General features: G+C 43.9%; 1 protein-coding gene and 1 long non-coding RNA gene across 2 annotated transcripts in view; both read left to right on the forward strand.

The window, feature by feature from the left end:
- The first annotated feature begins 408 nt into the window (after window positions 1–408).
- LOC130390451 (uncharacterized) lies at window positions 409–3,868 on the forward strand. Its single transcript, XR_008896773.1, has 4 exons — window positions 409–560; window positions 1,200–1,364; window positions 2,360–2,458; window positions 3,613–3,868. It is a non-coding gene; the product is annotated as an uncharacterized LOC130390451 (long non-coding RNA).
- A 1-nt stretch (window position 3,869) lies between these two features.
- LOC130390448 (CD209 antigen-like protein E) overlaps window positions 3,870–16,491 on the forward strand; it is a 48,228-nt gene continuing 35,606 nt past the window's right edge. The window contains exon 1 of the mRNA XM_056600415.1: window positions 3,870–5,254. Coding sequence (XP_056456390.1) covers window positions 5,044–5,254 — 211 coding nt within the window. The 5' untranslated portion in view covers window positions 3,870–5,043. The remainder of the gene's footprint in view (window positions 5,255–16,491) is intronic.

Below are 16,491 nucleotides of genomic sequence, written 5' to 3' on the forward strand. Positions count from 1 at the left end.
GTTCAACAAGATGAACCTAGGGTCTTCACTAACCCACCAAATCCTTGGTAGCGAATGTTGGCATCCCCGATTCATGACTGTGGAGGATGTGTGCAGAACCCGAATTATGTTCATTTCATTTTACAGACCTTGTTTTGTTTCTGTGTGTCATTGTAATGTAATTGCAGAGTGAACTGCCGAACTGGGCTGTGACTCGGCCACAGGTAAGACAAGCCCTAGAGCGGGAGTAGATGGAAAGTCTAACCCCTTTCGATAACAAATAGCTCACATACTATCTCTTTGCTGCATAACCATGTGATGCTTTGTCTGCAAAAAGGATCCCTGGTGTCTGCTAATAACCTCTATAATTCTTAACTCAGCACTTAAGGGGGTTCTGACTTGTGACTTATTGTGAACCTGGAAGCAGTTTTGAAGCCCTTGCTTTAGGGAACTGATGGTCTTCAAAGCCGTGGGTTTGGATGGGGTGTAATAGTTGTTCGGTCCTGCGTGGTCCGTCTCTACCTTCAGCCTCCAGAGTGAGTACCCTTATATTATAGAGAATCCTTTGAAAACGTCACACCGTAAGTATTAACGGGGGTACTATGTTTTGGTTGTAATTAAATCGATTTGATCCATAGATTGAATGTATATATTAATTTGTGATATGAATACAATAGAATGGACCAAGGCTGTGTTCTATTTAATAGTCCTCCAAGAATTAAAACTATAGGCTTTATAATATTAATAATAAATTCAATTTATAGAATTTATTCTCTTTGGTAAGAATAAATATTATAAATATAAATATTTATTGCGCTTTTTTTCTGGAAACTCAACGTGCTTACAGTGAAGGGGGTGGCCGCACAAACCACCACCAGTGTTTAGCACCGACTTGGTTGATCAATTGATCAACCAAGTCGGTGCTAAATACAGGGCCAGATTAATATAGCCTAGGTTTTACCTCTCCTCCGAAGGACGGCACCTTCCACAGAACAGTGTCCCTGTCACTGCACTGGGGATTGATGTTTCTGGCCAGAAGGAAGAGTGCCAACGCCATCACCCGACACCACTTCCAGCAGCAACTCAGTGTTTCCAGTTGGTCTCCCATCCAGTACTAACCAAGCCCACACCTGCTTAGCTTCAGAGATTCAGCTAAGGCAGGGTTGCCCTTGGTCTGGCTGCTGGCTGATAACACCAGCCTGCAACCCTATGACCTCCAGGAGACCTCATCTAGAGAACCTCCAGACAAGTCCTCCAGAACCTCCAGCAGCATCTAGAGAACCTCCAGAAGAAGTCCTCTAGCTGAAGGTGTCGGACTGCGGCAGAAGGAATGCAGCGGATGGACATGGATAAAGACGTGATCCGAAACCTCATGGTTCCTCAAGGTAACTCACCCTTCTACACTACACCTACTGCTGCATACACTGGAGAGGAGCTTCTTCTCCCTCGACAAAAAGGTTCTGAGTGGGATTCCCAATGTCCTCAGTCTACTTGCAGTCATCCTTAATGACCAGGAGTCTGCTGAATGTCCGGTAGTGGGCTGTATCTGGGCAGCATGTAGCACAATAATAACAATAATAATAATAATTAATGCTGTGTTTTGTTTTGCAGCATCTTGTCAGTTACGAACAGCTATATATAATTAAATATTTTATTATGATTTGAAAATATAATTCACTAGGATGTTTCAGGGTACATGCATCAGAAAGGAATGTTTGGAGTTCTACACCATCGCACCGAAACCCCTCCTCCAACCACCGAAACCCCTCCTCCACCTCAACCTAACCCCTCCTACACCCATCTGAACCCCTACCCCACCTCACCCAAACCCCTCCTCCACCTCACTAAAACCCCTCCTCCACCCACCCCAACTCACCGTTTCCTCCAACTCCCCCTCCTCCCCCAGTCATCCTCTCCTCCACCTCACCTTCCTCCACCCATCCCAATGCCAGCTCTCCTTAGCCCCTCCTCCATCCTCCCCAGCACACCCTCTCCTCCCCCCATTCCAACTCACCTTCTCCAACTCAACCTACTCCATCCTCCCCCACTCACCCTCTCCTCCAACTCATCCTCCCCCACCCAACCCACCCTTTCCTCCACCGTCCTCCCAAACTCACCTATCCTCCTCCACCCTCCCCAATTCACACTCTCCTCCATCTCCCCCTCCTCCACCTACCCCTCTTTCGACTTCCCCAATTCACCCAACCTCTCCTCCACCTCACCCTCCTCCACCCTTCCCAAATCACTCATCCTCCTCCACCCACCCCAACTCACCATATCCTCCACCCAACCTAGCTCACCCCAACCCTTTCCTCCACCTCGCCCCAAACCGTGATGCAATGCTAGGCTAACGAGCTACCTCCGGGCCGCTCTGTTCCAGGGGGGGTGAAGGAACGGTGCTGGCCCTACAGGTGTCTGACCGCTGGGCTGCTGCTGCTGTGTGCCTGATCCCTGGCTGGAAACGTAACTCAGTTTTACTGTGAGTAATGTCTGCATGATGTCTGGTGCTCCTGGAACGTGTAGAGCAGGTCTTGGTCATCGATCGCAGATATATATACTTACTAGATATCACATTCTGCTTCTAAGCATGCGTCAACAATGCCGTCATCTTGCTGCGGGGTAACCACCCACCTGTATGAATGTACTTCCAACGGGAAAAAGAGGTCCTTTTCCAGTCAAAAAGACTCCAACGCAGGCTGGTTACACCACGGCAAGATGGCGGTGGATAGGCACACGTCCACTGAACAGCGCAGCTCAGGCGATATCTAGTCAGGTCATCGATAACCACACTGGGATTATAAAGTCATTTATAACATCAATAAAACTCAGGACCCACCACATCGCCCCCTAGTGCCATATTTCTTTATGTTATAGATGGCCACTAGGGGTGAAACTGTTCGGTACGATATCTCACTGTGGGGTCACAGTTAAAACAAAATTAATGCCTTTGCATTTAGACATTTTTATATAGAACTTCTATTTGTTCTTAACAGTAAAAAATGTAGATAGCTTGGCTTCCAGTCTCACTTGACCTTATGTCGATATTTATCTCCAATTAATTCCAATATACACACCAATGGTTTATTAAATCATCTAATAATCAAATTACAAAACCGTTAAAGATGTGACCACATTTAGGGGTCAGGCATGCACTGTGGACCATTAAAGCATGCATCATCTTTAAGTCTGTCCCGCTCAGCCTTCTTGTAATCAGAGAATACTGATTTATACACTGGGAAAAGAATCAAGGCTGGCAACATAAACTGTAAAAACATCACAGAAAATAGAAGCATTCAGGTCATCGGCCTAGTACTTCTCCGGTTGGATTCTGAATAATGGCTTCAATGCTCCAACATGTGGTTCGGACAACGGCTTGATGTTGTCGGAATGTACTTATTGTTAGTCGCTTTGAATAAAAGCCTCTGCTAAATGTAAATGTATTAGAAAATGGCAGAATGTGACCCTTCAATGCTTGTGCGTATAAAATAAAATAAAACATTAAAGTAAACCGGCACATAGCTGACAAACCAAAGACCCGTCTTACTGTCAAGACTATTAAAGGACCGATAATAATATTGTATGATAATAATAAATAGTAAATAGTAATAAAGACACTATTCATTCTGCTCTCAGATGGAGGTGGTGTGGTCCAGAGGCTTCACCAACTACAGGAGAGATACAGGAACCTGACGAGGAACAGCACCGGTCTGCACGATAGATACCAGACTCTGGCTGCCGAGAGAGCCAGTCTTCAACAAAGTTACCACGCTTTGACCCAAGAGAGAGACCAGCTACAGGGACAGGCTAGCACCCTTACCTCAGAGAGAGACCAGCTACAAGTCCAGTTTGGCACCCTTACTAAAGAGCAGGGACGTGCACAGGAATTTTGAGGGGCAGTTGCTCTGACCTGAAAAAAGGGCACCCCCCCCCCCCCCCAAAAAACAACAACTCACAGGCTATATGAAGGACTGAGAATAACAGGGTCTTTATAATATATTAATACAAATAAGTAAAACACTGAAATAACTACTACTAACGATAATGCAGAAAAACATGACTTGAAGACGAAGAACATAACATGAACACAAACATAATTAAACAACATCAAGTCACTGATAAGTTTCTCCAAATTGACATTTTAAAAATGCAAAGCTTCAAAAGATAAACCTTCAGAACCTCTTCTTTGTCGATAGGTATGTCCTTCTCTATGGACAGCAGGAGGAGGTCAGACAGCCGCTCTTGACCACACTGATTTCGGATTTCGGAGCACATCACTACCCTGTAGTGATGTGCTCCTCTTTGCTGCCTCCTTTAGTTGTCTCTCTCTCTCCTGAATCCTCCTCTTTTCACTGGGCATTTCGGCTTCACTCAACAATAACAAACAATACCCAAAATAGTGATAAGATTTAGGCATGAACCATTTTGAATGAAAGAATTCATGTGATGCATTACTTCCATCATTTATTCTTCTTGTTAAAACGAAATGTTAGAAACTAACTATCAGCAGACATGTAGCTTAGTTTGCCTATCAAAAAATGTGTAGACTATGTGATAACGGACTGCTTGTCTGCAAGCTAGCTAGCTGTCTGATTATTTAGGCTAAACGTTACGTGGCAAACTGAGCCTGGATTTATGAAGATTGTAATTCATTTCATAAAACGTGATGATGATTATTTGTTTCTTATACATCTCAAATTCCGATACCTTTTCCGAGAACATCAAGGCAGTCGTCTCACAGGTGCCGGTGTTCCGGTCGCGTGCAGCGCTACACGCGCCGGTTCACACGCCGCGCGGCAACTCGCCGCCTCCATTCATTTCAATGGGGGAACGGCGGCAGAGGGGAGGCGGCAAAAGCGGCTGTTGCCGCGCGGCATAGTTTGCCCTCCCCCTACTGACTTTCACTCTCAGTGCCCGAACGGAATTGAATGAGGCTACGCTTACTTTATGAAATGTTTCGAGTGGCGATTTTTATTATCTAGGCATACATGAAATTCTGCATCCATTAAATGATTAAAAAAAATAATAAAAATTCCTCGGAAGGGCAACCTGAGTCGAGGAGGGCATATGGGCAGTTGCCCAAGCAACCTGAGCAACCCCCCTGTGCACGTCCCTGCTAAAGAGAGAGACCAGCTGCAAGGCCGGTTTAGCACCCTTACTAAAGAGAGAGACCAGCTACAGGGCCGGTTTAGCACCCTTACCAAAGAGAGAGACCAGCTACAGGACTCAAGTTCCAAACTCAAGAAGGAGGTCAAAACCCTGAGTGATACAGTTGAATGTAAGTGGAGTTGTTTTGGTTACTTATACACGATATATACATATTATTACTATTATTGACACATCATTTGTGTATCTTTGTGGTAGCAGCAAAGAATAACAACATATTTAGGAGGTAATATAGATCAATATCTACATCTTTGTAGATTCCGAGATGCCAAGCTGGCTGACCTAAAGTTTCTGTCACAATCAAATTACATTTTTTGTTAAAACCCTAATATATATTTATATATATATATATATATATATATTTAAATATATATTTAAAAAAATATCGCGCGATTAACACAATACTTTTTTATTTTTTATTTGGCTCAAAACAAAGAAGCAGTAGCCTGACTGCTATGTTCAAGGCAGTATGTTTGTATGTTCATCGTTTGATTGCACTGTAGGCTTTTTTTTTGTATCGTCTTGATGCATCGTTTTGATCAGTATATGCCAATGTTGTTATCAATCAAAAAACATTTGCACAAGGCAAGCCGATTCACTTCTCCATGTTGATAAGAGCATTAAAATGAGAACAATTAATGGGACAAAGAAATCAAGGGATATTTAGCATAGAAAAAACATTTGTGATTAATCACGATTGCTCGCGATTAATCGTGAGTTAACTATGACATTAATGCGATTAATAGCGATTAATTATTGTAATCACTTAACAGCACTTATATATATATAGATGTATATATATATATATATATATATATATATATATATTAGAGCTGTCAGTTAAACGCGTTATTATCGGCGTTAACGCAAACCAAGTTTAACGGCGTTAAAAAAAATATCGCGCGACTAACGCAATTCTTTTATAAAAAAAAAATATATATATTATTTTTTTCTTTGGCTCAAAACAAAGAAGCAGTAGCCTGACTGCTATGTTCAAATGACATTTGTTCAAAGCAATCGTTTAATTGCACTATAGGCTCTTTTTTTTATCGTCCTGTTTTGATCAGTATATGCCAATGTTGTTATCAATAAAAAATCATTTGGGATCCATGAACTTTCGCGGGATGAGGGTGTGGATCTATCCGGATTTAACATCAGAGGAAACTCGGAGAAGAGCCATGTTCAACGACGTGAGGAAGAAACTCCGTGAAGCGAAGGTACGTCATGGTATCAGACACCCGGGGACACTCCTGATCACCTTCAAAGGAGAGACCAAGTCGTTCTCTAGCTCCAAAGATGCCGAGACCCACTACAGCAAGGTCATTAAACCTACCCTGCACAGTGACAGTGATGTTAACGGACGGTAATATCTCTCCACCCCTGCGCACAAGAAGCCAAGGTAGCCTTTTGGTCTATTGAAAAAGACGTTGAACAAACTAACATTATAAGACTTGTCTAGATGCATTCCCTGTGTTAGTAGGTAGTATACCTCATAATCAAATATGATCGTTGTATTGGTTATAATCAAAGCCTCAGTTAGAGTTAAGAAGGGCTAATTTAAAGAAAGAAAAATAAAAGTGCTATCCTGTTTTGTTTGCATGTTGAATCATACTGCATACTCTCTGGCCTGAGGCTATTATGTTGAGGGATGGTGAAATCGCCCCCTCCTTTATTTACTCTTATTTTTCTCTTCAATGATTATAAGGCCTTTGCTTTTCTGGAAGAGCTAATTTAAAGAAAGAAAGAATGATACCTCATAATCAAATATTATTGTTGTATTGGTTATAATGTCAAAGCCTAATATAAAGAAAGAAAAAGAAAAGTGTGCTAGATAATCATATAAATAATGTCTACTAGGTCCAGACAGGGCGTTATTTACTTGATTGAATACACTATTGTAAGGTGTTTATTTATTTATTCTCATTTACTAATTATTATTAAAAGTTACATCCAAGAGTGAACGAATGAGTTTTTGACTGCCTGCCGTGGGCCTATCCTGTTTTGTGTGCTTGTTGTATCATATTTCTGGCCTGAGGCTAATATACATTATCTTGAGGGATGGTGAAAAGGCCCCCCTTTATTTACTCTTAATTTTCTCCTCGATGACTATAAGGCAGTACCCTCTTTTTTGGGGGAGGGGTGGGGCTCTAATGAAGGTGTAGATTAGAAAAATGTTATGAAATTGGGGCCGGCCTGAACGAAGCCTCACAATCTTCACGCGCTGGCGATGAGGGCGAATACTCCTCTCCCTCGCAATGTCAGCCTTTATGTTATATGTTTATGTTTTGTTTTGAACAAGCTTGTGTTGTATTTTGTGCTGTCTTTTATTGTTGATTATATGTTCCCCTTGCCCTCCCTTGATGCAACGATGACACCTGATTATTCTATGTTTAATCCCCCAGTGGGGTCGGTGCGTGCCCTGTGCCTACATCCCCCTCGGAGTTGCATATGTACCAGTTTTGAGTCTGATATGTTTGCTGCCCTATTTTAGATGGATACACGATTGAACAAAATAGTTTTGATCAGTCTGAATGTAAATGGCATCAAGAATAAAATTAAAAGACACAAGATTTTGCTGTACTTAAAATCTCTAAATTGTGATATCGCTATGCTACAGGAGACTCATTTGAATGTGACTGAAGCTAAAAAGTTAAGACAGAACTGGGTGGGGCAGTTATTTTCCTCCCCTGGCGGAAAAGCTATCAGAGGAGTCAGTATCTTAATTTCTAAGAACATGCCTTTTAAATCTTCTAGTGTACATGTTGATCAAGAGGGAAGATATATAATTGTGTCAGGTTGGCTACAGAATGAAAAGGTAACATTCGTAAATGTGTATGCACCAAATATTTTACAATCTAAATTCTTTGCCTCTCTGTGCCCAACGATAGCACGGTCTATGGAAGGCCCTCTTATTATAGGTGGTGATTTCAATTCTGTGTGTGACCCTATAGTGGATCGATCGAGTCAACCTCTCCCTTCAGATAAAAACATATCAACAGCCTTGAGGGAATTCCAATCTGAGCTTGGTATAACTGATATATGGCGCCTAGTCCACCCAGATGTTAGAGAGTACTCTTTCTATTCCGGGGCTCATAATTCCTACTCCAGGATAGATTACATAATGATGTCGTCAAATCTGATCCAGAATGTTCTTGAGATCAAAATGAATAGTATTTTAGTTAGTGATCATGCTGCAGTGTCCGTCACTTTTTTCCCCCCATCCAACCCGTGCAAATCCAAACAGTGGCGACTTAATACAATGCTACTCAAAAATGAAAATTGTACACTGCCCATGAAGGATAAAATTAAGGATTTTTTTGAGATAAATTTATACTCTGTATCAAGTATCGCCACTGTCTGGGAGGCTTTTAAAGCGACATGCAGGGGCTGGTTAATTCGTTTTTCTTCGGGAGAGAATAGAAAACTCAGAGAGATGAAATCAAAATTAAACTTCGAACTCAAGACTCTAGAAGAGCTGCATATGCGAGATCCATCCAACTTGGATCTGAGGAACTTACTCCTTACTGCTAGGGCGAATTTGCAGAAACTTGCACATGAGGGGACAGCATTTGCTCTTTTCCGTTTGCGGAAAACATACTTTGAATCCGGAGACAAAGCAGGGAAAATGCTAGCTAACAGACTGAAGCAAATAGAAAACAGACAGATCATTCCCGCTATAAGAGATGAACATGGCATGCTACAGTGTGATGCAGCTACAATTAATGAATCTTTTAAGAATTATTATTCAAATTTATATAGCACAAAGAATAACTGTAATGAAGAAGCCTTAGATTGTTTTTTTGGAGGACTTAACTAGCCTACACAGTATAGAGTATTTTGTGACTGTTCAGTGTGCATCTCAAACCTGTGCATCGAACTAACTTCACAGACGTGGCGAAAGCTGGGGTTTCTTCCAACGTTAAAAAATGGAACATTGAGACATTTCGTAAAGAATGTTAAACAGTATCACAACCACAAGTAGTCTGCCCTAGTTCTAGAGTTCATTAAGCTTGTAAAAACAAAAAAAATCATTCTTGTTAATCCACTTCTTTTTACTTACCGACATGAATATCTGAAGATCCGACTTCAAGGAAGATCTCGTGTTAACCGTGATTTAGAAGGCTTTTTTTTTACTGCGAAAAGAGAAGATCTCGCGTGGACCGTGATTTAGAAAAGTACAAGTTACGCCTCCTAGTACAAGTTACGCCTCCTACTACAAGTTACGCCCACTACAAGTTACGCCTCCGTCTTGCAGGATGCAGACAGACCCTACTCTGGCCGTTGGCCATCGCAACTGTGGCCTGGCCACCATAGACATCTTATATGATAGACGGAGCATCGAATGCTACCGCCTACTGCCGCTGTCGAGACGCGGGGCCGCCATCTTGGAGTGGTCATCCGAATACCACTGATTTTTATGCGTTTTTTTGTCATACGTGTCGCTATGATAAAGGCCACATGTTTTGGCGTGTTTTATTATTCAATACCAATTATACCAATAGTACGGTAATGTTAAATCTTACTTGTGAAAAGTAATCCCCCGATTCCTATTGTGGATGGTCCTCCGATTTGAGCAGGAATACGCTGAAAAACAGCCCGGCATCCTGTTTCTGCTGCTGTTGCTGCTCCCGGTTGACCACTCCAAGATGGCGGCCGTATTTCTCGCGTCCCAGCAGCCAATGCTCCGTCTATGCTATAAGATGTCTATGCTGGCCACGGTAGGCTCTTGTACTTACGTCATCACGTCGTAACACGTCATCACCAAGCGTCCGCTGCATGGACATATGGCCGTGGCTGTTTCCCAAGCCGTTTCTCAATTTGCGTACTTGTGCGTGCTCGTGTGCTCGTGGACTCGTGAAACGTCATCAGTCGTTGCCCGAGCACTGTTCCAATTCGAAGCACGCATCAAGCGAGTACTGTCGTAAAACCCGGAAGTGTTCTTCATACGTGCTCGATCTCGCCGTTTCACCGAGCATGCATCGGCGGTGGCTCGTGTGTGCTTGCAATCGCTATAAATCACAGGATGCATTTCCCACTCGCAGCAGTACGATGGCGGACAATATGGAGAAGACGCACAACTGTAGCTTTAGTTACTCTTAACTTATATATTTATATAATATAATAATAATAATATAAGATAATATATAAATATATATATATAAAGACGTGTGTGTATAGCTCATACACATGACAGGACACGCATATCTTTTCAATTTTTATTCATTCAGAATATTTCCATACTATTTGAAAATGAAAGAGGCTGGGATTTTGTTTTATATCATTTGTTTATATTATCTTTATATTGTTCAGTAGTATATAGTATATATGCCTAAATGAGGCCGTAGCACAGTTAACGAACGAGCAGAGGTGGTGACCTCATCGAGTCCGCTGCTGTTCCAATTGCAGGTACGTTATTGGAACAGCAGTAAGTCTGTGCTTGAAGTACGGACTTGCCAAGTACGTGCTTGCAAATCATCGAGTCCGTAGTACGCGTGCTAGGAATTGAGAAACGGGGCCAATGTCAAGGAAGCATGCTCAACGGCCGCCCTTTTAAGGACGCTACGTCATAGAACGCCGACAAGCAATGTTCCAATGTTGAGGACACTCGAAAGCCGCGCCATTTTTGCGTCCTTTGTTTTTGAGAATTCCGAGATTTTTCAAGGATGCATCGCTGCATCCTAGACGTGCCAAAACTACCCACAATCCTCTGCGTTCACTGGGCATGTTCTTGAAAATGGCAGAGCAGTACACGTTTAAATGAAGTGAAGTTATATTAGTTTTCAGAAATATTTTGTGCCGTATTGCTTTTTATAGATTCATCATGTTAATGCAAATAATCAAGCCTAAAGACCTGTGCTAACGTTTTTGCAACTTAATGATACGTTGCTATATTTTGCATGGACGTAGCTGGTGCTGACAGCTGCTGGACCTCATCTCTATATGCCGTCTCGTCGCCCCCAGAGATGAGTCCGACCACAGTGGTGTCGTCAGCAAATTTTATAATGAGGTTGGAGGGGTGGGAGGGGGAGCAGTCAGATGTGTATAGAGTATACTTAGAGTATCCTCTTCATCATCTACCTCCTCCCCCTTGGTCAATTACTTCGCCATTTCTCCATGGACTTCCACTGCTACGCCGACGACACCCAGATTTACCTCAGCACCAAATCCCCCCACAACCCCCCCCTCTCCCACATTGAAACCTGCCTGTCTTCACTCACTCTCTGGATGCAAAATAACTTCCTGAAACTTAACAGCAACAAAACTGAACTCCTCCTCATTGGCTCCAAATCCACCCTCAGTAAACTCGCAAATCCCCCCACACTCACTATCGACGGCACCACGGTCTCCCCCTCCCCCCAGGCCCGCAACCTTGGCGTAATCTTTGATTCCACCCTCTCCCTTGAATCCCACATCCGCCACACTGTCAAAACCTCCTTCTATCACCTCCGTAATATTGCAAAGATCAGATCCTCCCTCACACCTCACGCTGCAGAAAGACTCATCCATGCCTTCATCTCCTCCCGCCTTGATTATTGCAATTCACTCCTCGCCGGCATCTCCACCACCTCCATCAACAGACTCCAACTGGTCCAGAATGCAGCAGCCCGTCTCCTCACTCATACTAAAGCGTGGCACCACATCACCCCAGTCCTCAAGAATCTCCACTGGCTCCCCATCTCACATCGGATCCACTACAAACTCCTGGTCCTCACCTACAAAGCTCTCCACCATATGGCCCCCCCATATCTCTCTGACCTTCTCTCCCTCTACCAACCCCCCCGGGCCCTCAGATCCTCCTCAGCCGGTCTCCTCTCCACCCACACATCAAAACTCCACAGCCTAGGTGACAGAGCCTTCTCCAGGACATCTCCCAGGCTCTGGAACTCCCTCCCCCAACATATTCGTGACTCTGAGTCCCTCACCATCTTCCAGTCCCGCCTCAAGACTCATCTCTTCTCCTCTGCCTACCCCACTCACTATCCCTAGCCCCTAGCCCCATCAACTTTTTTGTTTTTCTTGTTTATCTATTTTTGTGCCCCTATGTAAAGCGCTTTGAGTACGTGAAAAGCGCTATATAAATTGAATCTATTATTATTATTATTATTATTATATTATACAGAAGTGGGCTCAACACGCAGCCTTGGGGGGAGCCAGTGCTAAGTGTGAGGGGGGAGGAGAGATGGGGGCCGAGTCTCACTTGTTGTGGTCTGTTGGAAAGGAAGTCCTTTATCCAAGCGCAGGTGGAGGCAGGGAGGTGTAGGCCCAGTCATTTATTTATCAGGATGTCCGGGATTATTGTATTGAAGGCTGAGCTGTAATCTATGAAGAGCAGTCTTGCATAGGTGCCTGGGTGTTCAAGGTGGCTCAGCGTAGAGTGGAGGGTGATGGTAATGGCGTCCTCAGTAGAGCGGTTAGCCCTATAAGCGAACTGATGGGGATCAAATGATGCTGGGAGGCAGGCCTTGATGTGCTGGGCAACCAGCCTCTCCAAGCATTTCATCACCACTGACGTGAGTGCAATGGGCCTGAGGTCATTTCCGCTTTTACCAGCTGACGTTTTTGGAACTGGGATGATAATTGCTGATTTCCAGCAGGATGGGATGGTGGCTAGGGACAGAGAGATGTTGAAGAGCTTGGTGAGAATCCCTGTGAGTTGGTCTGCACAAGCTCTGAGTACTTTCCCCGGTACGCCGTCGGGTCCTGTCGCCTTCCTCGGGTTCACTTTCCTCAGTGTCCTTCTAACCTGATGTTCTTGGAGGGTCAGCGGGGCGTTGGTGAAGGCTGGGGGGGGGGCGTTGGTTGTCTATCCGACTCAAACCGGGCAAAGAAACTGTTTAATTCCTCTAATTTCTATTCCTCTTTAATACTACCCATGCAAGTGAACGGAGCGTTCCATGGCATTGAGAAATCCTGTTTAATAAAGGCCTATAATATTTCGGTTTATGGCATAGATTAGAGGGAGGGTCCGGAAGCAACGAGTTGTTGGAGTTGAGACAGTACGGCTTAAAGGTCCCATGACATGCTATTTTATGTATTCTTTAATATAGGTATTAGTGGGCAACTAACACAGTATTCAAAGACGTTCCCTAAATTCAGCCGTGGTGCAGAGTTACAGCCACTCCGAGCCAGTCGCACATTGAGCGAGAAGCCCCTGACTGCAGCCCGCAGACGGAGCCCACATGGAGGGGGCGGGCACTCAGTCCACATGGAGGGGGCGGGAACTACGCCCACATGGAGGAGGCGGGAACTTAGTCCACATGGAGGGGGCGGCCACTCAGTCCACATCGAGACGATTGAGCAGATTTCCGCTGCTCTTGTTAATGCAAGAGTAAACGGTAATACTATGTTAAGCTAGCGGGAGTCCATGCTGTTAATTAAATTATACAAACAGATGGTACGGGAGATGTGACTGGGTATCTTTCTTGCTGCGTACCATCGAACTATTATAAAGTTAAGCATAGCCTCAACGACTTGCAAATACATTTTCTCTTGTTTATTTATTTTTTGCTGAGATGTTCCACTGGACCTATTTAGGTTCCACTTAAGAGTTCACGTTACAACCGTTCGCCGTTGCTCCATGTTTAAATCACAGTGCCTTGTTCGTGACCAGTCTCAAATTCACTAACTGAAATAGTGCCCCCTAGTGATCTTTTATTTTTTTACTCAGTATTAATACTATTGCTGTTTTCGCTTGAATTTTTGTATTTCTCTGATTGCTTCGACAATGCAACATTAAAAGTTACTAACAGCGACTTCACACAAAGCTCTGGCTTAGGGCCCGCCACCGCCCTTGGGCCCCTGGGCATGTGCCCGGTGTGCCCGTGCGATAATCCACCCTTGCCTGTAAACAATGCAACGTGTGCGAACTCCTGTTCCCGTCTGTCTGTGAGTGTTACAGGCCCAGTAAGAGCCAAAATAAGATTTGGGGAACTATGAAGACTGGGACCCAAAGGTATTACCTTAACAGATGTAATGTGAGGAATAACGAAGTGACCACATCTAAGGGCAAAAAATGTACCTCAATAGACATAATGAAAAGCTACATGTGTGAAGCACATTAAGTTACACAAATCACAGGAGCACTAACAACTGTCTTTTTATTCAACAAAACAATTAAAAAATAACAACTACAAAAAATAGATTGTAAACTATTAACATAAAAGATAAATCAATAAAGAGTAGAACAAACAAAGTCTCAACGGGGGGGGGAACACACTGACGCCTTCCTCAGTGAGGTGGACGCCACTCTCGCTTCACTCTCTGTCGCCCGACATCGCCGTCACCGCCGCCATAGCTGCCAAGCGCCGCCATTATGCTGCATCATCAGACTACATTGGAGTCGTGTGGCTCAGGCGTCAAGGGGAGGGGGAGAGGTGTTTGTCTCAAAAGAGGCAAACACCTTCAGGTTTCTCCTGTCCATCATCTCCACACAGAACAGTTCATATCAGTATGTAATCTGAATGAGAATTGGAATGGTTTCCACGTTTCTTCCTCATCCCCGCCGTCATGGGATTTGCGCTGTGTTGATGCTGCCATCTGCTCCCAACCTTCCATCCCAATGACCTCTGGGAGAGAAACGCTTTCCTTGAAGGACTGTAACTGGCACCATGCTGCTGCCTGAATTGTGTCTTTCAGGACAACATCATCTTTCTTGAAGAAGAAGGAAAAATTATTTGTGTCTGTACTTGACACCCTACTCTCCCAAAACCACAAAATGGTATGCAAACAAAGGCTACTACTAGGCCTACTGATGAGTTTTCAGTGATAAAAAACACTATTCAACTAGTTATCAGACTATTTTATCTGGCTATACATACAACCTCCAGCATTACACACATATTACATACCAGGTTCCCAGGTTCCAGTTCCTGGTCTTCAGTTTTGTCTGGAAATAAAACAGATTCAATCTGTTTTACAACAATCAGACAACAATCATTGTTGTCTGTAATGTTGAGGCTAATAGGCTAATACAATGGAATAGTAAAAGTAGGCCCTAGTAGTGCAATAGATCAGCCATGGAGTAGGCTATAACTTGTATATTGATGGTGTCTCTAAAAGTCAAAGAAAATCAGTATAAACATAAAAGCAGTTTTCTACAAAAAAACATTGCAGCTTTTCGGTTTTCTATTTTTCGGCTGCTTTGCATAAGATGGCTTGTGCATATACACAATGTAATTAGACTAATATAATATTGATATTCGATTTCTGTAGACTCTTATGAACATTTCAAGACGCAACATGAAGTATCAACTCATTGCTAAGGATATCCACAACGACGATAAAGTAAGAATGCACCAAGGGTGGGGGAGGGTGAGGGGGGCTATTTTGACCTAAGACACTAGGATATATTTGATCTGTATTCACTAAACATATTTATTCCACCGAATGGTTTGACATTGGTTGACAATTCTGAGATTCTAAGCTTTCAAACTTTCTCGCCGGCGGGATTTGACGATTAAGTAACAAGACATAATACACAATTGCATGAATATTACTAAATATATTAAGCATTTTGACATTCTCACTTACTTGCATGTTTTAGGCATCACTCGCTCGGGCGGGCACACTCTAATTTCAGGTAATTTCAGGTACATTTCAGCTAATTTCAGGTCAGAAACGGGATCAGAAATGCTGTTTGACCAGTCCTCAATGTGAACTGAGTGGCCGCCCCCTCCATGTGGACTAAGTTCCCGCCCCCTCCATGTGGGCGTAGTTCCCGCCCCCTCCATGTGGACTGAGTGCCCGCCCCCTCCATGTGGGCTCCGTCTGCGGGCTGCAGTCAGGGGTACTTGCATTGAGCTTCCCCCAAATGCGCTGTTTCGGTGGGCGTGTCAAGGAGGAGGGTGGGGGTGTGGCACTGAGCAGCTTGCAGCCACGGTACCATGCGCTCTGTTTACAGTGGATGTATCGCAATGGCGAGGCGCACACAGCCTTTAGCCGTGTTCTGTAAATATTCTAGAACACACGGGAGTCCTGGAGCTCTATATCTAAATATTATCATATAGCCTACACAGATATCTATATCATATAATATATATTATCACGGCCAAAAGCTGTGTGAGCCGATATTATGAATCTCAAACGACCGCGTTGGGTTCTCCGATGTTCCTGGTTCTTCAACGTCCACATCAATGTGAATACACACACTGTAACGCAAGTGTTTCTTGTCGGTTCTTTGACGTGTCTTGTCACAACGAGACTGTCGTGGGGGTTATCTGAGCCATGGTTGAGAAGGAATTGGGGGAAAGGAACTTTGGTTTGACTCGCTGAAGTACATGAACTGCGACATGCCGCCGGTTGCCGCGAGGCACCATCGCCCGGCAGCGGGCAGCCGGCAGCAGGCAGCGC

This window comes from Gadus chalcogrammus, chromosome 10 (assembly GCF_026213295.1).
Source record: "Gadus chalcogrammus isolate NIFS_2021 chromosome 10, NIFS_Gcha_1.0, whole genome shotgun sequence".
Classification (NCBI taxonomy): domain Eukaryota; kingdom Metazoa; phylum Chordata; class Actinopteri; order Gadiformes; family Gadidae; genus Gadus; species Gadus chalcogrammus.